General features: G+C 36.6%; 2 protein-coding genes across 7 annotated transcripts in view; one reads left to right on the top strand and one right to left on the bottom strand.

The window, feature by feature from the left end:
• LOC105448461 (rhophilin-2) overlaps positions 1–19,695 on the top strand; it is a 40,807-nt gene that overhangs the window by 16,954 nt on the left and 4,158 nt on the right. For 4 of the 6 annotated variants that reach the window (XM_011687015.1, XM_011687014.1, XM_011687013.1 and 1 more), the window contains 7 exons: positions 13,557–13,672; positions 14,112–14,243; positions 14,327–14,402; positions 18,060–18,137; positions 18,386–18,769; positions 18,906–19,004; positions 19,099–19,369. In XM_011687015.1, the coding sequence (XP_011685317.1) occupies positions 13,557–13,672; positions 14,112–14,243; positions 14,327–14,402; positions 18,060–18,137; positions 18,386–18,769; positions 18,906–19,004; positions 19,099–19,369 (1,156 nt within the window). Of the gene's footprint in view, positions 1–11,690; positions 12,036–13,556; positions 13,673–14,111; positions 14,244–14,326; positions 14,403–18,059; positions 18,138–18,385; positions 18,770–18,905; positions 19,005–19,098; positions 19,370–19,695 lie in introns of those variants that run through there. The other 2 variants (XM_011687017.1, XM_011687012.1) reach the window with 2 other exon arrangements.
• Positions 14,409–18,050, bottom strand: LOC105448460 (protein tilB homolog). Its single transcript, XM_011687011.1, has 4 exons — positions 17,508–18,050; positions 16,613–16,883; positions 15,871–16,196; positions 14,409–14,913 (listed from the first exon to the last, which is right to left on the bottom strand). The coding sequence occupies exons 1-4, from the start codon at positions 17,834–17,836 to the stop codon at positions 14,493–14,495; spliced, it is 1,347 nt and encodes a 448-aa protein (XP_011685313.1). The 5' UTR covers positions 17,837–18,050; the 3' UTR covers positions 14,409–14,492.

Below are 19,695 nucleotides of genomic sequence, written 5' to 3'. Positions count from 1 at the left end.
CGAGCGCGCGGGGGCTGCAACTCGGACAGATTCGCCAGTGACGCGGCTATTGTGTACGATCGGATGCGCCTATTCGTATTCTCTCTTTTGCGCACCGCGGTCTCGGCAGACTTCTATAGGCAACGAAGGAAGCGCGCGGCCAGCCGGGCGTTTCCAGCTCTACGGCGCTACGTAATTTCAATTACGGCGTAGCCGGTGTGTTTAATACAACTTCGGAGTCATCGACCGACTAAAAATGCGCGTGAAACGCCTCGACGCGGAGCAACGACGCGGCGCACGTCGGTCGGACGTACTTGGTTGCGTTTCCTGCTGCGTGCCCGCGGCTCGCCGCGGTATCGGCTTCTGTTACGGCCACGTACGTAAGACGAGCAACGAAGGGCGACGCCCTTGCTCGCGGATTAGCGAGCCGCACGAGCGGGCATCTCTCCGCCGCGCGCTGCCTCGCTGTCACCGTAGACCGGCTCTGCTGCCCGCGGCGCGATAAACTCGATTATACGTCTCCTATATATACGTATGACTATATATACAGGATCGGAAGCTCGCGTTCTTGCGATTTTTAACGAGAGAACAAAAACAGAAATTTACATTTCGTCGTCGCAAACATTATTTTCTCACGTTATACTTGTCATTCAAAACGCTGATGTTATCGACAATCTGGAGTTTTCATACGATGCGGTATTGAATAGAGTTAATACAGGAATGCAAACGTGTTTTTTTTTCAAATCGTGTATTTTTAATGCAAAAACTAGAACTCGTGTCGACATCATCGATGGACATGTCAGGGACATTTCAGCAGAGATGGCATGTCCTCGGGAATCAGGATGTCTAGTCACCAGGAATAACGACGAAGAAATCGCTGATCGCCAGATGCAGGAGTTTTACTGCGTATCGTGATCTATAGGATCCTAAATTCATTTCGCGAGCGCACATCTGAAAAAGACCTAACAACTAATTTTCTCGAGAAATTTTATTAGATCGTGACAGACGGAGGCGAGGTGCTGACTTAAGAAATTTCGTAGCGCACTGTTAACGCCCCTGGCGCGCAACTTTTTCCGCGGAAAAAAAAAGAAGAAAAAAATCGCGTGTCCTTGTTACCGGAAGAGGAAAGTGGGTCTCAATCAGAAACGCGTGCACAATTAGACATTCCTGCCGTATATGCGGTAAAAGTAGTAGTTGTGCGTACGTTCAGCGGCGCACGCGGCGAGGGAAAACTATACCACCGGTGGAATCTGGTTCCGCTTGTAATGTTATATACCAGTCCGCGGCTCTTCATCGGGAAAATCCGGAGTTTTATAGTTGCACATTATTTCGTCGCGATGTGCACGCCCTCGACTTTCCCCTCCCCATGGGTATTAAAATTTTACAACCCGATTTTTTCCACGATATCTCGAGAACCAGGCGTATCGAAGTTATCCGGCGGCGGTATATAGAAAGCTCATTTTGAGTTGTTAGCCAATATTAATAATTATACGTCGTTATGTCCGTATACTCTTGTTATACGTACGTTAGTAATGAGATTTCGTAAACTTTGCACATGTTACACTGGCCGTCATTAGCATATACCAAGTATATGTATGCACCTCGTCATGTAGGTACCTTCCACGGAAATTTCCACGGAAATGATTTCCTAATAATAATTTTTAGCCATTATCATGCTAAATTCGTATACCTATGCCGCTGTTGCGGCGGGAAATGGAGAAGATTGAATAAAACGGCGACGGCGATAAGGTGTGCAAACCTCGGAATTGTAATCGCTCGTTTCTCCCGCTGCGCGCAGGCGACGTCGTCTGCGGCGCGGCGCGGCGGCGACAGGTGCGTGTTACGAGGGGCCGCGAAAAATGTGGACGTATCTTATTTCCCGTTCGTCTCTCTTGGCCCGTTCGACTACGTCTACGGCATCCGATGGAGAGAGAGAGGGTGGGGATCATTCGCGGCCGGATACCGTTATCGGGCTCCTTCTCTTCGCGGCCTTCCCAGCATCGGACGGTATCTCTCTTGCAGTACCTCTGTATGTATTTACGTGGACCACAAGCGAAATCGTATTATCGCGTTTGATGCCTTCTTCGAAATTTCTTCTTATTTGTGAATCTCGTTTGAATCTTCTGCCACGAATATCATGAAGTATACTCCGAAGTATTGATAGTTCATGATTAGTAATTAATACACAAATAAGCAAAAAGAGTCTTATTCGATCAAAGTGGATCTTAGTGATTAATAATTAATATTTCTATAAATTGTTTATGTAATATTTCTGTAAATTTTTAAATATATTTTTTAGTTCTACGCACCAATTACTGTCGAACTTGAAACGCAATCCAAAACTGAAGCTGAAATAGTAATATCACAAATTAAATCAATTTTTAATAATAATGCTAATAAACATGTTATTATTAAATAGTAATTATTACATTTTAAAATTTTTAACGAATTCTTATCCGTCGAAATTGATCGTTTTGTGACTTTTTACTGTGGTACTGTTAAATTCTGTTTTCCAAGTGACTAAGGATTTTCTATATAGAAAAAATCTACTTCTAGATTGTACATCGAGTAATGCATTTGGTAACACTGTGATGCCTCACGTTAAATTTCATGCTTCTTAAAGATTTCTTCACGTAAGAGGTTTCGTAAAGCTACGTGAATTCGTCGAAACGGTGCGCAGAACGTAATACAAATCTTCATAATAGAAAAAGCAAAAGGAAATAATATATACACAGATGAAAATATTGCTTAATCGCTATTGCTAAACGTTGAACTGTCCACTTTCGAGTTTTAATATACGCAATATGTTATGTACATATTCCACCTTCGTAACTATGACGTAAGTCACAAATTTTTGCTTACTGAAATCCGATTTACAGGTTATTTTCTAAAACGAGCAACTCTTGTATCAGCGGAATAGAAAAAAAAAGAAACGCTTGTTTAAAGATAAATTTTAAATCGCCTTAGTGTTAAATGGGCAACGAGAATGCGGGACATCGACCGCGTGGAAACCTCGTGTCGAAGTATCACGACTGACGGCTTCTTTTATTTTTATTAAGAGATATAAGTATAAAAAAATGAGGTTTAATTTTTGTTATGCTGCTCTTTCTACATCGAACATGTATGTGGGTATTGCTCTTATTTTTTTCGTATTCTTCTTATTATTCTTAAATGGAAGATTATATGGAAGAAACCGTTTTTTTCGTAATGTAATTTAAAAGGCTGATCTAAAATGTAGTCTTACTAGTTAGTAGTTATCTAAAAATCTGTAAAAAATTCTATCTTAAAGTTTAGCTAAATACAGATCTGAAAATAATCTTATTGTATTATACTATCAAAATAATTATGTAGGACGCTGAAGCTAGCTGCTGGAATGTCAAAATTTTTTGCAGCATTGCTCAACATGCTTAAATTTTCTGCATAATCATTTTGATTGGATCAACTAGCTATAAATTTTTAGATACCTTAGCCAAATCGTTCTTTCCGGGTAGATACCCAGCAGTAGTAAATATAACTGCATACGGAAAGAACGATTTTGCTAGAAGATAAAAAAAAATCTGAAAATAATTTTTGTTAGAGCACCATCAAAATATTTTCTTGGAAACAATACTTAATAAGCATAGCTGTAAAAAGTTTTAATATTCTAGCAATCAGTTTGACTTTCGAACAAAATTACTTTGATAATGCTCTAATAATATTATTTTAGATTTTTTTTTATTTTCCAGCAAAATCGTTCTTTCCGTGTGTCATATAAATATATACGTAAATGTACATGTTTTACATCTACGTTATGTAACAGATATATCCACAATTAGTTTTTACTAGATAGTGTCTTGCTTCCACTTTTTTTTCCAAATGTTTATTGCTCTAACAATAAATATCGCTTGCAAACACGTACGCGCCATGCTGTGTAAACGTGGCATTTGCATGGTGTATTGAGCACGGATCCGTGATTTCGCCAAACCCAAATGAGTCGAGTCAGTCGTTTGCGGATGGATGGCCGTACGCAAACGATCGGGGGGAGAGCCTTGTTGCATCTATCGGCGTTTCGCCGTGCCGCTTTTACGGGCGTGCGTTTCATCGCGGGCTCGCACGCACACGCACTGTATACGCATATACGCGGTGGATGCGTGTACGCGAGGAATCGCGACGAGACGGGGAGAGAGAGAGAGAGAGAGAGAGAGAGACAAGAGAAAAAAAAGCCATCGTTATCCCCATCCCCGCTGTATTATTTACGGAGTTTCTCTCCTTTCACCGAGCGCCGGAGTCCGTCCGCGGGACCCATATTCCGGCGACCTCACCTCTCGCGATTAGTCGCCGGGAAGATACGACGGTGGCCGGCCACGAGTCGATCGGACGTCGCGCGTCCAGACTCCAGAAAGAGTCCGAGGACAGATCGCCAAAATCGCGCTTCGCGCGCAAACGAAAGAATCACGGATCGAGAGTGCGCGAGTTTCGCGATCTGTGCTTCGTCGATCGACGTGTGTGACGTCTCTGCGACAACAGTAATACATATATCGTCACATATATTTCTATAATTTCTCCCGATTACAATTCCTCCTTTCACGATAGATGCGTTTGGTAATCGCTCTAATACGGTTAAATTCCCGGTGCGGTTCCGTTAAAAATTACGGTTTTATCGTAAAACGCCGCGATGCCGTTTGACGAACGTTGATCGACGTGGGAGATAGTAAAAAATATAACGTAAATCCGCGGCGATGGATTCGTTCGATAACATTTTGCTGCGGCGGAGTGCCGCATCGCAAATCGTGTGAATTTCCACGGAAAATTATTATTATTTAAATGTGCGATCGTGCGTTCGCGTTCGCGATGCGCACAATACGTGCACCGCACAAAAGGAAGGAAAGAAGGAAAGAAATAAAGAGAAAACGATTGCGTGTACAACAATTTGAACGCGCGCACTTCTTTGTCTCATAAATTCGATCCGGGCAAGGCCGCCCGGATCGAGGTCGCATAAATCATATGCTGACGAATTAGGAATATCGGGTGTCCGTGTGTCGACCTACGTACCGATAACGTAGGCTGTGTTACATAATAATGCGTTAACCCACGCGACCACTGCTTTAAAAGCATAGTCGTGTATTACAGTTTATGGAATTACGTGCAAAGTGGACTTGCGTAAAATATGAGTCGATTTAGCGTTATCCAGCTTGCACACAGAATAATAACCTACACATATTATTACTTACTAACAAGTTTATTTGTATATATTATATCCAGATTATTATATATATTATATCTAAACTGTCTGTTTTTTTTTATAGTAACTGTATTACTATAGAACAGTGTTATTTAAGGAAATGACCGGCAGTTGCCTTTTATTGCCATAACTATTTAGATACTGTATGAATTTAAGCGCCATACCTATGCGTTAAACTGTCATTTTACGATGCTACTTGCTTTTTTTACGACCTCTTTGTATTTCCTTCTCTGATCTGCTTGAATTGTATACACAGAGAAAACTATTTCTTTTTTTACATTCAGTATATCTATTTATTTGTTTCACATTTATTTTATTAAAACAATATAACTTTAAATAAAACATTTCGTTGAATACACATTTTTTAATTTTCTTGCATCAAACCATATTGTTTGGCAGGAAAAACGTGATTGTTTGAAACAATGTTTTTCGAAATTTCTTAAAGAGGTATACTTACCTAGTTAGAAGGCCAAAAAGAGATGAATTTTCGTGAATTTTTTTCGAAAAAGAATATGGATATTTTTGCAGTTTTTTCAAAGTTTTTATATTCGAAAGAGCCTACTTTGGACGAAATTTTCATATTTTTTAATGCAAAAATATAAATAAATAAATAAGTTGTAGTTGATGTCCGGGAAATCGTTTTTGAAAACGCGTTTGTGGTGACCACTATTATTCAGAGCCAGCTTATTAGAAATTAAAAAAATCCAAAAAATTTAGTTAATATATGAATTTATCTAAGCTTTAATCGATCGATATTTCGAAAAATTGAATTGCGGCAAAATGGCGTGTTCAAAATTTAAGTTCGATTTTCATTAAAAAGTAACTGGATATTTTTCTCCATTAAAAATAAAGTACGGTAGTATGAAAAAAAATCCTTCGATTAAATGACTAGATTTATGTCTAAAAGAAACACGTAAAATTCCAAATTGATTGATACTGTGGTTTTTGAGATATTGTGGTAACCGATTTTGAAAATCTTACACGGAAAGAACAATTTTACTGAATCCAGATCTGAAAATAATTTTTGTTTAATAATCAAAATCATTTTGTGCGAAAGTCAAAATAATTGCTAGAATATCGAAATGTTTTATAGCAATACTTATCAGTTTTAACACTCCAATAAATTATTTGGATGATTCAACAAAAAATTATTTCCAGATCTGTATTTAGCAAAATTTTTAGGCCTTTTAACAAAATCGTTCTTTCCGTGTATAGTTTTGAGAAAAACGCGTTTAAAGTTTTAACAGTTTATACTAAATTTCAATTTACACAAGAATCATCTATTCCGAGGCCATATAATACACTGCCTGCTACAGTTGTTGCTTCTAAAACGTCAATTTGTTGTTATTGACGATATATTCTTAAGTTTTTTGCAGATGCACTAAAACTATCTTCACACGGAAAGAACGATTTTGTTGAAAGGTCTAAAAATTTGGTTAAATACAGATCTGAAAATAATTTTTTGTTGAATCATCAAAATAATTTATTGGAATGTTAAAACTGATAAATATTGCTATAAAACATTTTGTTATTCTAGTCATCATTTTGATTTTTGCACAAAATTATTTTGATTATTGGACAAAAATTATTTTCAGATCTAAATTCAACAAAATTGTTCTTTCCATGCATCATTTCGTTTCGACGGATGTATACTCAAGGTCGTGTATCTCCATGAAAATACCGCGGATCAGCTTAAAATTTTGAGAGAAGGAATATTTTTAACATTATATATACTTTAAGAAAATGTGATTTTCGAAAAATCGTCTTTATCGAAATTTCTAACTAGGTTATACCTTCTTAAGTCTAAAGAGATATTTCTTTCTGTGTATATAAATTATGAACATATATTTATCTATAAATAACAAGTGCGCATGCGGAAATATCTGAATAATCATAACATTTTATATAATATTTACGCAGTATTAACGATCAAGCTACAAAAAAAAAATATGCACGACGCTCGCCATCATGGTAATAATTTAATCGAGTGTCTCATGCAATTTCAATTGAACATTCCACGCGCAGGACGATGCGCGCGGAACTTCGATGACAAGGCTATCCCACAGCGGATCGCCGCTCTTTACGCACGGATGCCCGATGCCGATTTAGTTCAGCGATACCGATCCCGACCGGCCTCGTCTTTGATTCGCCTGAAACGGCAAACAGTTATGCGAGACCAGCGACCAGCCGGCCGGCCGGCTACTGTGGCCGCGTCGTTTAATAACGCGCGAGTTACGGTAGATTTAGCGCGCGATAACATCCGGCAGAGTCGTTAATGTCGCGTATACGGATTCACGTTCACGGCATTATACCCAGTGCCCCGAAACCCGCGTGTCTTCCCCCGGCTGAGAATTATTCAGCAGGACGATCTGAATTCTTTCTTAGATTCCTCCTTAGAATCGGGAATTTGATGGGTCATATTTGGCAATTGACTAGTGTTTCTTGTACGAAATTGTAGAGCGAGATTAAATTAATTGTTTAATTCAGATATATGTAAATCGATTTGATTGATGGAGAATAGAAATGTAACACAGAGAGAAAAGAGGCTTTTTTAATATAACTAGAGTTCGAAATTATTCATTTAATTAACTGGCGTGAAATTGATTTATCTACTTATTTAGTCTTTGAAATTCCTTTTTAACATCTATGAGATCTAGTTTCATGTCGAGACTGACGTGTTATGGTCTAAATAAATCCAGCGATCGTTTATTTTCATTATCTGTAGGTTCAATCCTTTCTGGATGGAGAATTGTGAAAGACTGCATTTATAAATTATTCTTTCAATATATTCAATGTTGGATAAAAGAAAAAGAAAAAAAAATAGGTTTTCAGTTCAGGGGATAGTATCGCACCCTCCCCCCCCGGGGGGCGCTTTCTATGTATGTATTAACGATGGGCGTGTGTTTCGCGAACGGCGCGTCGATAAGCGAGCTAATATGTATTTATGCCATGGAGAACTGGACGTTACAATTTCCTGTTGAACGAGAAACGCCGATCGTAACTTCTGGTTGACCGAGTTAGCTCTTTTATATTCTATTTACCCCACGAATGTTCTTTTCCTGCGACGTGTTACACCGTCGCTCTCGGATGAAACATCGTAACCATACATTTAACAAACTCCCGAATTGACCGAGACCTTTGTGCTGCACGAAACCAAATTGCGAGATCTGTACTCTAAGCGTTTTTTTTACTGAGAAAACTAGTGCAACACTGTGCGCAATTATATTGATCATTGTGAAAATCAGTTAACATATTTTTAATTTTTTTGCACTAGTTTTGTCAGTGAAACGTTAAACATTGAAAATGTTAACTAATTTTTACAATGGAACAATATAATTGCGCTCAGTGTGCGCCACAGTGTTGCACTAGTTTTCGCAGTAGAAAACGCTATGAGTGCAAACGTAATGGTAATTAATAACATAATAAATGTAATAGACATTTACGCTCTCAAGTATCCATTCGTACGATTGAAGAATTGGAAAAGGAATTACAAGACAATAGCTCATCTTATCTTTGCGCAAGACAGAAAGGATAGAAGATAATACAACGATATCTCGTTCTATCTTTTATTTACGGACGGTAAAAATGATTTTTTCATATAGCGTGGCCGCGCGCTCTGAGCATTGATATGTCCGTCTTCACATATACGTGTCTATTTATACGATTGCAGAACTGAAGAAGGAATTACAAGACAATAGCTCGCGTCTTATCTTTGCGCAAGACGAAAATGATAGAAGATAAAACGATATCCCGTTCTATCTTTTATTTACGGACGGAGTGGAATGATTTTTTTCGCAGCGTGGACGCTGAGGATTGATACGTCCTCACACATACTCACGTTACGTAAGGAACCACGTACTCGCGAGGATCCGTTCGGCAACACACGATGTTATAATTATGACATTACAATTCCGACATTGCACACAAAATTCATCGTAACAGAAAACTGTATATAGCGGAGACTGATGAGGTATGCACGTATAAAGAGACGCGCCTCTCGAATTTTACATTGGTCGGTTTGCACGAGTGACAGTTACGGATAGCCCATCGTTGTACCTTCGAGTCGCGCTTATCGCATTAACGAGACGGCTTATTAAGTAGAGTGGAACGGAATTACGGTAACGCGAACACCTAGTCCGCCGTTACGTCTAAAATAAAGGCTCTAAAATAAACCGCACAGTCTGCCCCGCGAGCCTGTCTCTTATCTCTTTATCCGTTTTTTTCCTCCTCGTTTATTAGTATTTAATTATCAATATTTTTTGAGCAGTGCAAGTACGGTGTTTCTATCTCGTTCCACATCTCCGCAATTAAAGATGTGGTCGCGTGAAGGAAATTGATTTTTCTGCTTTAATCGATAACTATTTGTTGGTTTGTTTTGAAACGATAAACGAATAACTGTCGGATTTGTCAAAAATTTTAAATCTTTTAACACATTTTAAAAACAAGATTTTAAAACATTTTTTAACTGCATATATTTTCTACGTTCTCGATAAAACGAACTTCGTTAATTTATTCGACGTCTTTTTCTCTTGCGGAAGATCAATAACCTAGAACGTCGCGTCGCAAAATCCCGTCGCATTGTACGTACATTTCCTTAGAAGCCGGTTTGTGTAACATGATAAGGCACGACTAGATCGTCGAACATCATCATGTCTTATTATAAGCATCGCTCGACAACGCGAATCGGTTTTCGCGCTTATTGAAATTTTGCGCGATAGTCTTTCAACATATGTGGCAAGCCGCAAATAATACATTTTTGTGTGATGAAAGCAATCCTACTACTGTGCACCCATCATGCTCAAAAGAATTTTAATAGGAATCAACAAGCAACACTCATATCTTTTTTAATGAAATTATTCGTTTCTTTAATTATTTTACGTAACGTGAATGGAGTAAGCTGTATAACGTGCAAAACGTTGACTTAACTGTTGCCTCATTAATATCCCCTAAAGCTTGTAGATGGACGTGCGTCTGTATTCTTAAGTCGCGTGTAAATCATTAAGACTTTTATGACTGATCCTTCGCGCAACGATTAAATTCCACAAGATGATAAATGCAGGCTAGGCCGCGAGGATTCCGACAAGAATTGTATTTGTTTGACATTCCTGGAGATATATGTATAGCGTGATATATGTGTTGCAGAATTAAAATTCTTTCTCTCTCTTCTTTAGTTAATTGAGTATTGTTCTTTAATTTCTTTATGAGCTTCATGAGTATTTTTTTTGTTTTTTATTGAAAAATAATTGTTCCTTTGACTTACAATCGGTACTGTTTATCTTTTAAAGGAATATATGTTAACGTACTAAAGCTCTCATGAAAAAATTATGTTAGAACAACGTCAACTTGATCAAGTGAGGAATAGTATTTTGGTGTTATAGGTGTGGAGAAAGATTCTGTGAATTTTTTTAAATTATTTAAAATGAAATTCTTCATTGACAATAACGCCTGACTTTACACGGATCAGTTTCAAATTTTTAAAAGAAGAAATATTTGCAATAAGTAATAATAAGCAATGACCAAAGACGAGCAAAGTCAGTAGTGTTAAAAATTTTATTCTTCATTTTTCTAACATAAAATGTAACGAAACTAATTTCGATCCTTTGACTTTTCTCAATCGTATAAATAAATAAATAAATCGGTAAATCTTAACGCATTTTACAGTCAATAATTAAAATATACAAATAAACCATAATTAACGGAGTCATACAAAAATCGGAAAGACCATAATTAATAAAAAACTTATTAATTGTGGTCTTTCCGATTTTTGTATATGATTCCGTTAACTCATTACTGGGTAAAGATAATTGCTATCCCCTCCTGAGTTATTTGACTTTACTTTTACTATTACTCGGAGCTAGTGATCTAATAGGGTATGTAGAAATCTGTGAATTATATCCTATAACTGTTTACTATTTTCAGTTCTTGTAACTAAATACAAATTCAGTTTTTAAAATGTTCTGCATTTTAAGAAATTTGGAAAATTTAAAATTATAATTGTAAAAGAAGCTTGTTTACGGAAAAAAACTTGTGGCACTATTGAAATGACAACTAATGAATAACTATTAGTGCACACATGATTTATTACATCATTGTATATTTTAATTATTGCCTGTAGAATGCGTTAGGATTTATCGATTTATTTATTTATTTATACGATTGAGAAAGGTCCAAGTAAGGATCGAAACTAATTTTATGTTTATTTAGAAAATTGAAGAGAAAATCAAATTTTTAACACCACTGAACAACATTTGATCGTCTTTGGCCGTTGATTATTATTACTTATTGTATTACAATAACGAGCGAGTTATAAGAAATATATGATGTAAATCCAACATCCGGTACGATATAAGATATTGGACTCTATTTACACAATTAGGCTAATCTAGGCGCTAATTGAAAGTTTCTAATCGCAGCTTCTATAATTTACAAGTCACTACTACGTCAGATTTTTATATCGCATTCTTCGTCCCATTTTTCGAGTGAAATTTAAAAGAAAAGAAGAGAAAAAAAGAAGGATAATTGGTCGGTAGAAACTCGTATCTCCGCCTGTGTCGAGAACAGCCTCAGTCTTCTTTCCGATGGTTATACGATCGAGATCGTTGCCGATGCTTTCGCGATCATGCTAAAGTGGGTGCATTACTGCCCGTTGCCGAGGGACCGCGCGATCGCTCCCTCGGACGCGAAGATGGTCGGTCCGCGCGAGACCACGAGGGACGAGAAGGACGAGAGAAGAGCGTTCGACAGAAGAAGAGACAGCGTTGACACGGTGCGAAGTGCGCGAAACGCGAAAACCGCCACGCCGGACGCTATCATGAGGAGATGCTTCCGGTTTGGGGTAAGGAGCAAAGGAAGTCGGACTTGACAGTCGGCTGCGCACGGCGATCGCGAGATCGTCGCGGCTACTACCGATGTGTATAATTCGCGCGATAACCGCGCGGTCGCGTGTTCTCTTCTTTCTTCGTACTTTGACACTTAGCGTATAATTACGTTTATCAGCGTTTCTTTGTGATTCATCAGATACCCGAGCAGAACAGTACGATATCGTCAAAATGACGTTAAAATGAATCACAACTGATCGAAAAGACGTTCAATAATCATTTTGAAATTATTTTGACGTCATTTGTCATGATGACTTGTTGTTCTGCTTGGGTCTATTTCTTGTGTATTGTCTCAGCTAGAATGAAGAAACAGATTATTTATCAATATTATAAATTCCTTAATTTCGTAATATCAGAATAAGATATAATTTTAACTTTCAGTAGAATAAGATATATCTTAAGAAATAATTTTTAGTAGCGATGCGCAATAATGTTATAATTTATAACTTAATACTTTGTGGTTTTATTTATTTTAATTACATAATTATTTTACTTCCAGTGATTCTGATATCGATCGATCGAATATCAAATGTTGCTTTAATTATTATCATTATTAATTGGAAAATTTGTGTTAAATTTAATATAAATTTCACGTGCTCCAAAGAATTTATCCAAATTTTTATGTTAATTTAACACGAGATGAATATGTTAGAAAATAACTAATATTATATAAAAAAAACTTAAATAGTGTAACACTTTGGAGACACAATTTGGGAAAACATATTTCTTCAATAATATTAATTATAACATATTATGTAAAAATTAATATGTACATTTTATTCATTTATCTTAGAATTGATGTTTCAAAACTGCATTATTTTTATGTTATTTTATTTACTCATTGTTATTGTGTTATTTTAGCATTAAAATTATATTAAACATTAAAATACTAAATTGTGTTATTTTAACATAAAAAAATCTTGAATATCAGTTTTAACACAACTATATGTTAAATTAATTTAAATATGTTAAAAATTTAACTCAAAAATCTTAATAGAACCGGTTTTAACGAAAAACACAAAATATATTTTACTGTGCAGTATTATGTATAGAAGTAAATTAATAGATACCATTAAATAAATTATATGGCAATATTGCCTGATAATATTAGAGATTCCTTCTACTTAAGATGCAAAAGAGTAAAACATATTAATTAGAATCATTCATACGTAGAAAGTATCAATTTTCTCGATAGGAGAATCATTGAAAAGAAAATCTTCTCTCGAGAAGATTGTATGGAATTCGCATTTTGAAATGATCAATATAGATAACAAAGAAAGTCGTTTTATCGCCTTGTTTCCACTGACATTACGGCTATGATCCGAAAAGAGGATAGATAATCACCGGGTAGAGTTAGTTGATCAACGTGGTTAGCGGAACTGGTCTTTATCGTTGCGGCAATCCTTGCGGATTATATGATTACGAGCCATGCATGATACGTCGGAGGCATCGCTAACTATGCGTTTCATGGTTCGCAGGGTTCGGATCCGAGGGTAGCGACCTGCAGAGGAAAGCTGCAGAACAAGCGAAGTAAGCTCAACCAGGAGATCAACAAGGAGCTGCGGCTACGAGCGGGCGCTGAGAATCTCTTTAAGTAAGCGTTCACACGCCACGTAATTTATATCAATATACGATATAATTTTAATATGTAATTGTATATAAATGAACGTGTAAATATAACTATTAAGTGAATACAAGTAGCTATTTTATAAATTATCGTAAAACTCGTGTAGAATCTTTCGTATCTCTTCAATTACTCTAACATTGTACTCTAATAATGTCCAAGGGACATTAAATTATTTTAAAATTTTAATTATTTTATTATTTTAAAATTATTTTATTAAGTTATTTTAAATCGATTATTTTTTTTTATTTTGCGATTTACATAATTATTTACAACTGACTTTGCAAAACTGAAAGTCGCGAGTAAAAATAAAAAAGTGTAATAAACCAAACTTTGCTGTACAATTAAAAGTACAATTTATGAGGAGCTTACTTGCATTTGTGTTAATTCTTAATTAATCACGTTATAGGGCGACGACAAACAGAAAACTGAAGGAGACCGTCGCGTTGGAGCTAAGTTTCGTCAACTCGAATCTGCAGTTGCTGAAGGAACAGCTCGCCGAGTTAAACAGCTCAGTGGAGCTGTATCAGAATGTCGACGGGTAAGTTTAGCGAAAATTACAAATTTTGCCGATGTATACGGCGACAACGTACGGTATTGCAATCGAACGGTATTTTCTTTCAGCGACGAGCCCGTTATGCCGATGATACCATTGGGACTCAAAGAGACCAAAGACATCGACTTTCGAGATCCGTTCAAGGTAAGGTTTCGAATCGACACGATGAGATCAATTCGCGAGATCTTCGTCACATTCGTAACCGTGATTTTTTTTTTAATTCGCCGCGTCCGCTTATTCGAGAGGCGGTACGTCCGGATTGTCCTCGAAATTTTCGCGGTCTCTCTTCTCCTCTTTCCTCTGCGCTCGTTTCGCGGAGTCTTCGGTTATCCTCAGAAAATCGTAAACGTCCGTGGATGGGCCGATCTCGAGGAGAGCTCGTCGGGAGGTCACCGGTGGCCGGACTGTGATCACCTTCGTTTCGCGTTCGTTGGATTTCGTCTTTCTCGTCGATTCGTCCCTCCTCACGATTATTGCGCACGGAGTCAAACGGGCCATAGCGATCACTAAACTTCCGGTGGTCGTGTTCCGTCGAACGTTGGTTTTATCGACCGATACCTCGCAGGGCAGGGTTAACTGCAGAATCTTTCCTTTTATAGTGACTCGCACGTAAGTCGGATTTACGTCGACGTCGATATAAGAGGTGTCCAAATGCCTTCAAATATGAAAAATGAGCGTAAATATACAATAACATCGTATATACGTATATAATGGTATGGGGGGAGGGACAGTAGTGTTAATTACGATCGAGCATGGATCCGCTAGTCGTTACTGCCCCGCTATAGACACAAAACATATATAGTTTTTTTGATAACCGATGTCATCGGAAGAAAATGAATCTTGCACGACGGATGTTTCACGACGGTGAATGCTTTCCGATTTTTCTGCGTTACGTGTTTCACGATTGTATTTCCGTTTCCCTATTCCTGTGTTATCTTTGTTGTGTGTTCAATTAAATTCCATTTTCTACGGAAATCGCTTTCTTATTTTCCACGAATGCGGGAGTCATTCTCGAGTTAATTATTACGCAACAATTTTTTAACATACGTTAACATACGTCACGCAATAATATCTCTGGTGAAAGATTTTCTTAGAATTCTTCATTTAATTTTTTTCAGATTTTTTAAAATTTCTGTATAGTGTATTGTATACATTATAACTTTTTAGATAATACAGAAGTTTGAATTTCTGAGAAAGTCTACATCTTTTCTAAAATTCTTCTTATATGTATATATGAATATTATGAATTCTGAAATATTTAAAATTTCTCATTCTATAATTTCTGAAGAAAACATAAAACTCAAAATCTGAGAAAATTTGAGGTATTTTTTTCTTTAGAAATCTTTATATTATTTAAAATAATATGATAAATTCTTTAAAATTTTATTACATAATATGAGAATTGTTTTTATCAGAAATATGTTAAATAAATCTTGAGAATCTTTAAAATTTGATATAAATATAAATGATCGCTATTGTTAAGTAATGAATGAAAAATTAATTGTTTATCCTTGAAAAGCGTTTTTATAAGTTTTTAAAAATTAAGTCTTACAATTATTTAGATACAATGTAAGCTATTATTTAGCACAACGCGACTGTATTAAATGATTACCTGTAAACGGAGACTTCAAGAACAACAAAATCGCGATCGTTTTCATCGTCTAGTCTGAATGGCACCTTCGCCTGATTTATATTGTACGCTCTTCCGTCTGGAGCGAATAGCTTCAGCACACGTTTCGGTTGATTGCTCTTATCCGAAGTACGATTCTTCTTCTCTTGTTTCTTCATGAATTGCTCAGCGATGGCGATTCTATCTTCCGGCGTGTGATAACTAGGCTGCTTCCAAAAACGTTCGTCCTCTGACTCGTCATCCTGCTCTGTGTTCGTGTTCTCACTTCGCTCGTTCTTTGTATGTTCCGTTTGCTTCTCTGCAGTATTCTAAAGAAGATATTATATTCTTATTTGCATTTTTCATGCGTAAATGCTTGAGACGTAACAGTTACGTATTTAGCAGACTGGAAACGTTTGAAAAACGTATGCGGATATATGTGCGGTTTAACTAAAAAAAAATATATATATATATGTGTTAATTTTATTTATACATTTTAAAACATTTGCAGTTCAAGCTAAATAATTCTAAAAAACTTCACGTATAAAGTATAAATTAATATAAAAATTAATGTTAATTTACGTCCTTGTGGATTAAACACACATCAGTAGCGTACTTCAATGATATTCAGATAATTACAGTATTATCAAATAATTAATTTAATGCGCTTTGTAAATTGCATTCTAGTAAAAAATGGCATTACCAATACTATCACTTATATACGTATAGGTTAAGAAAAATTTACCATCTGGTTGATTGTTTCTGTGGTTTCCTGTGTAGCATCGCGACGAGCGCATTGAGCTATCCTAGTTTTCTCGTAATGCCTATAACTTTCAATAACGTCGTCTCGCGCACGCGAATAGATCTGTAACGCCTTGATGCGTTCCGATCTTTCAATCTCCTGCATGTCGAGCTCTTGTAGTTGCGGTAAAGTCGCCACGACGTATTGCCTGTAGTACTCGTAATCGGTGCATGGATTTCCCATTAGAATCAGATGTTCCAAATGTTCGTTGCACCTGTGCGAAACATGAAACGCGCAATTGAGAGAGAATCGAAAGAGATTTATGATTTCTATTAAAATTATATAATCTCTGATAAAAGTCGTTCTTAGAATTCTTCATATAACTTTTTAGAATTTTTGTTGAAATTTTAAAATTTTCTGTATAATTTTGTAACTTTATAAAAAATTTTTCAGATTTTCTTTTATACGACTTGGAACACTTTTCAGAAGTGCTGAAAGAGTCTATATCTTTTCTAAAAATTTTTATATATGTGAAATATTTTATGATTTTTAAAATCTCCCATTCTATTGTATAATTTCTAAAGAAAACTTAAAAAATCTGAAAAAAGTTAAGGTATTTTTTCATAAATTTTTATAAACTTAAAATATGACAAATTCTTATACGTGTATGAGGTATTATGAGAATTTTTCTCATTTAGGGATAATGAAAAAAAAAAGATATTACTTGACGCACAACTGATCGAAGTTCGATTAATCTTGATAATTGGACTAATTGAGCGCGTAAATTATTTCACATATTTTAATGTATTTTTTAACGTAACTGACGTAATTTTATAAAATTAAGTAATATGAAATTACACATATAATTTATATATAATTAATATAATTTATAAAATACCTAAGATTTTTGACACTTTGTAAATTTCCGATAAAATTGACGGTGAGGTCCAATTTTTTTAAGCTCTCTAAGCCTTCCAGGTTCTCGATAATCTCAATGTTATTGAGGGCTAGATTCAAGTATTCCAGCCTTTTCAACATATTCAGATTCTCTATTTTCGATATAAGATTGTGCTGCAAAAGCAGGATCTTGAGATTCCTGCAGTGTCTGTCTATCAGCTGGATTTTGTCGATGTTCTCCTGGTGCAAAGATATTTCTTCCAACGTCGAGATTTCGCCCTCATTGTGCTCCGAGCGCTTCCGTATTAATTCCAGGGTGATTTTTACCATTTTTGTCTTGTATCAGCTTCTAACTTTAGCGAGTATCACGAAGGAAAATCGCAAGTGTCATGGCTAGAGACGCGAGTACGCATTAACCAAGAAAATCTCGTAGTTGCTATGAAGATATCGATTTAACATTGTCGGTCACGTTTTCTGATTCCACGTGCTGCGTGCACGTGCCACGAATTAGGTATTGATCGCTTCTCGTGAACGATCTCTTATTCTCTTGTAGGACTTTATCTTGGAGCACTACAGCGAGGATGGGGAAAATTATGAAGAAGCTATAGCTGATTTGATGGAAACCAGACAGGTAAGAAAATAGCACGTGTCTCTTTTTATAATATTTAAAAAAATATATAGATTTTTTTATTCTCTTATTTAAAATTTAGAACTTATTATTGGAGAACTTTGCATAGATCCGTCCAATAATTGTCATCTCTCTAAAATAAATTATACCGTGTCATAATTTTTGTGATAATTTAAATATTATTTGAATATATAGAATTTAAGTTAACATAACATGAAAATTTAAGTTAAAATAAAAATTTTAATCCGCAGGCTACGAGGACACCGACCAGAGATTCGGCGGGCATCGCGTTACTTCTGCGTTATTACAATCAACTCTACTTCATAGAGAGGCGCTTCTTTCCACCCGACAGAAGCCTCGGCATCTACTTCGAATGGTTCGATTCGTTGACGGGAGTGCCGAGTTGCCAGCGAACGGTCGCCTTCGAGAAGGCGTCTATTCTCTTCAATGCCGGCGCGCTTTATACGCAGTTGGCTGCCAAGCAGGATCGTCTAACCGCTCGAGGACTCGACCAAGCGGTCGACGCTTTTCTCAGAGCGGCCGGTACTTTCCGATATATCCACGAGAACTTTACAAACGCACCGAGTATGGATCTGGGCCCGGATATGCTGGAGATGCTGGTGCAGTTGATGCTTGTACGTTCTCGCTCTCATTCGTATAATTTAATATTATTCAAATAAAGAAAACTGTTGTATTTGGCAATTAATAGTTTCCTTTGACATCGCATATTTGCTATTAACAATTAATTCATTTTGCATTTTTATATTTTAGGCTCAGGCAAGGGAGTGCCTCTTCGAAAAGCTGGAGCTTCAATCGAGGGATGGCAGAAACGTCGATGTTTGCTTAGATCTTGCTCAAGAGGCAGCTCAGGTAAAGAAAAACGCTTTCTCACGCGATCCCTCTTCTGCGTCTTGCGATTATCGGTGTGATAAGTACAAGTGAATCACGAAGATGATTACTTCAGGTTGCGGCGATATACAATGACGTCCACGGATTGATATCGCGCGAACCGGTTCGTGACTACGTCCCGGAGACGTGGATCTCGTTGATACTGGTGAAGCGCGAACACCATCTTGCCCTCGCTCACAAGCACATCGCGGTCGGTCTGCTGGACAGACCGATCGCTGAGTTTCGTGTGGAAACAAGGCTCACGTTGGAGCACATTCAAAAGAGCGACGGGAAAACCCAATTGGACGCGACTGTTCCTAGAGATGACAACGAAAGGAAATTATTGGGTACATTGCGCAGTACTTGTTTTATATAACAATCTTTTTAATACTAAATGAAGGGCCTGTTGCAACAGTGAGCTAACCCTTTAATAAAAAAAAAAACAACAATTTTTGTCTCCTACATTTGAAAATTGATCATAAATACTAAAATGTATATTTTTTTATTTTGATCTTTTCTACTTGTATGTACTATCTACCCTTACGAAAAAAAACTCTCAACTTTGAGTGTTCAACACTAAAAAAAACGCTCAAATTTGGGTGTTAACACTTAAAAAGGACGCTCAAATTTGGGTGTGATTTCGGATCATCAATTGAAGGTTACACTCAATTGA

Source organism: Wasmannia auropunctata, unplaced genomic scaffold (assembly GCF_000956235.1).
Source record: "Wasmannia auropunctata unplaced genomic scaffold, wasmannia.A_1.0 LD336085.1, whole genome shotgun sequence".
Lineage (NCBI taxonomy): Eukaryota > Metazoa > Arthropoda > Insecta > Hymenoptera > Formicidae > Wasmannia > Wasmannia auropunctata.
Note: the sequence above shows the minus strand (reverse complement) of the source record. Positions and strands in the feature narration are given on the sequence as shown.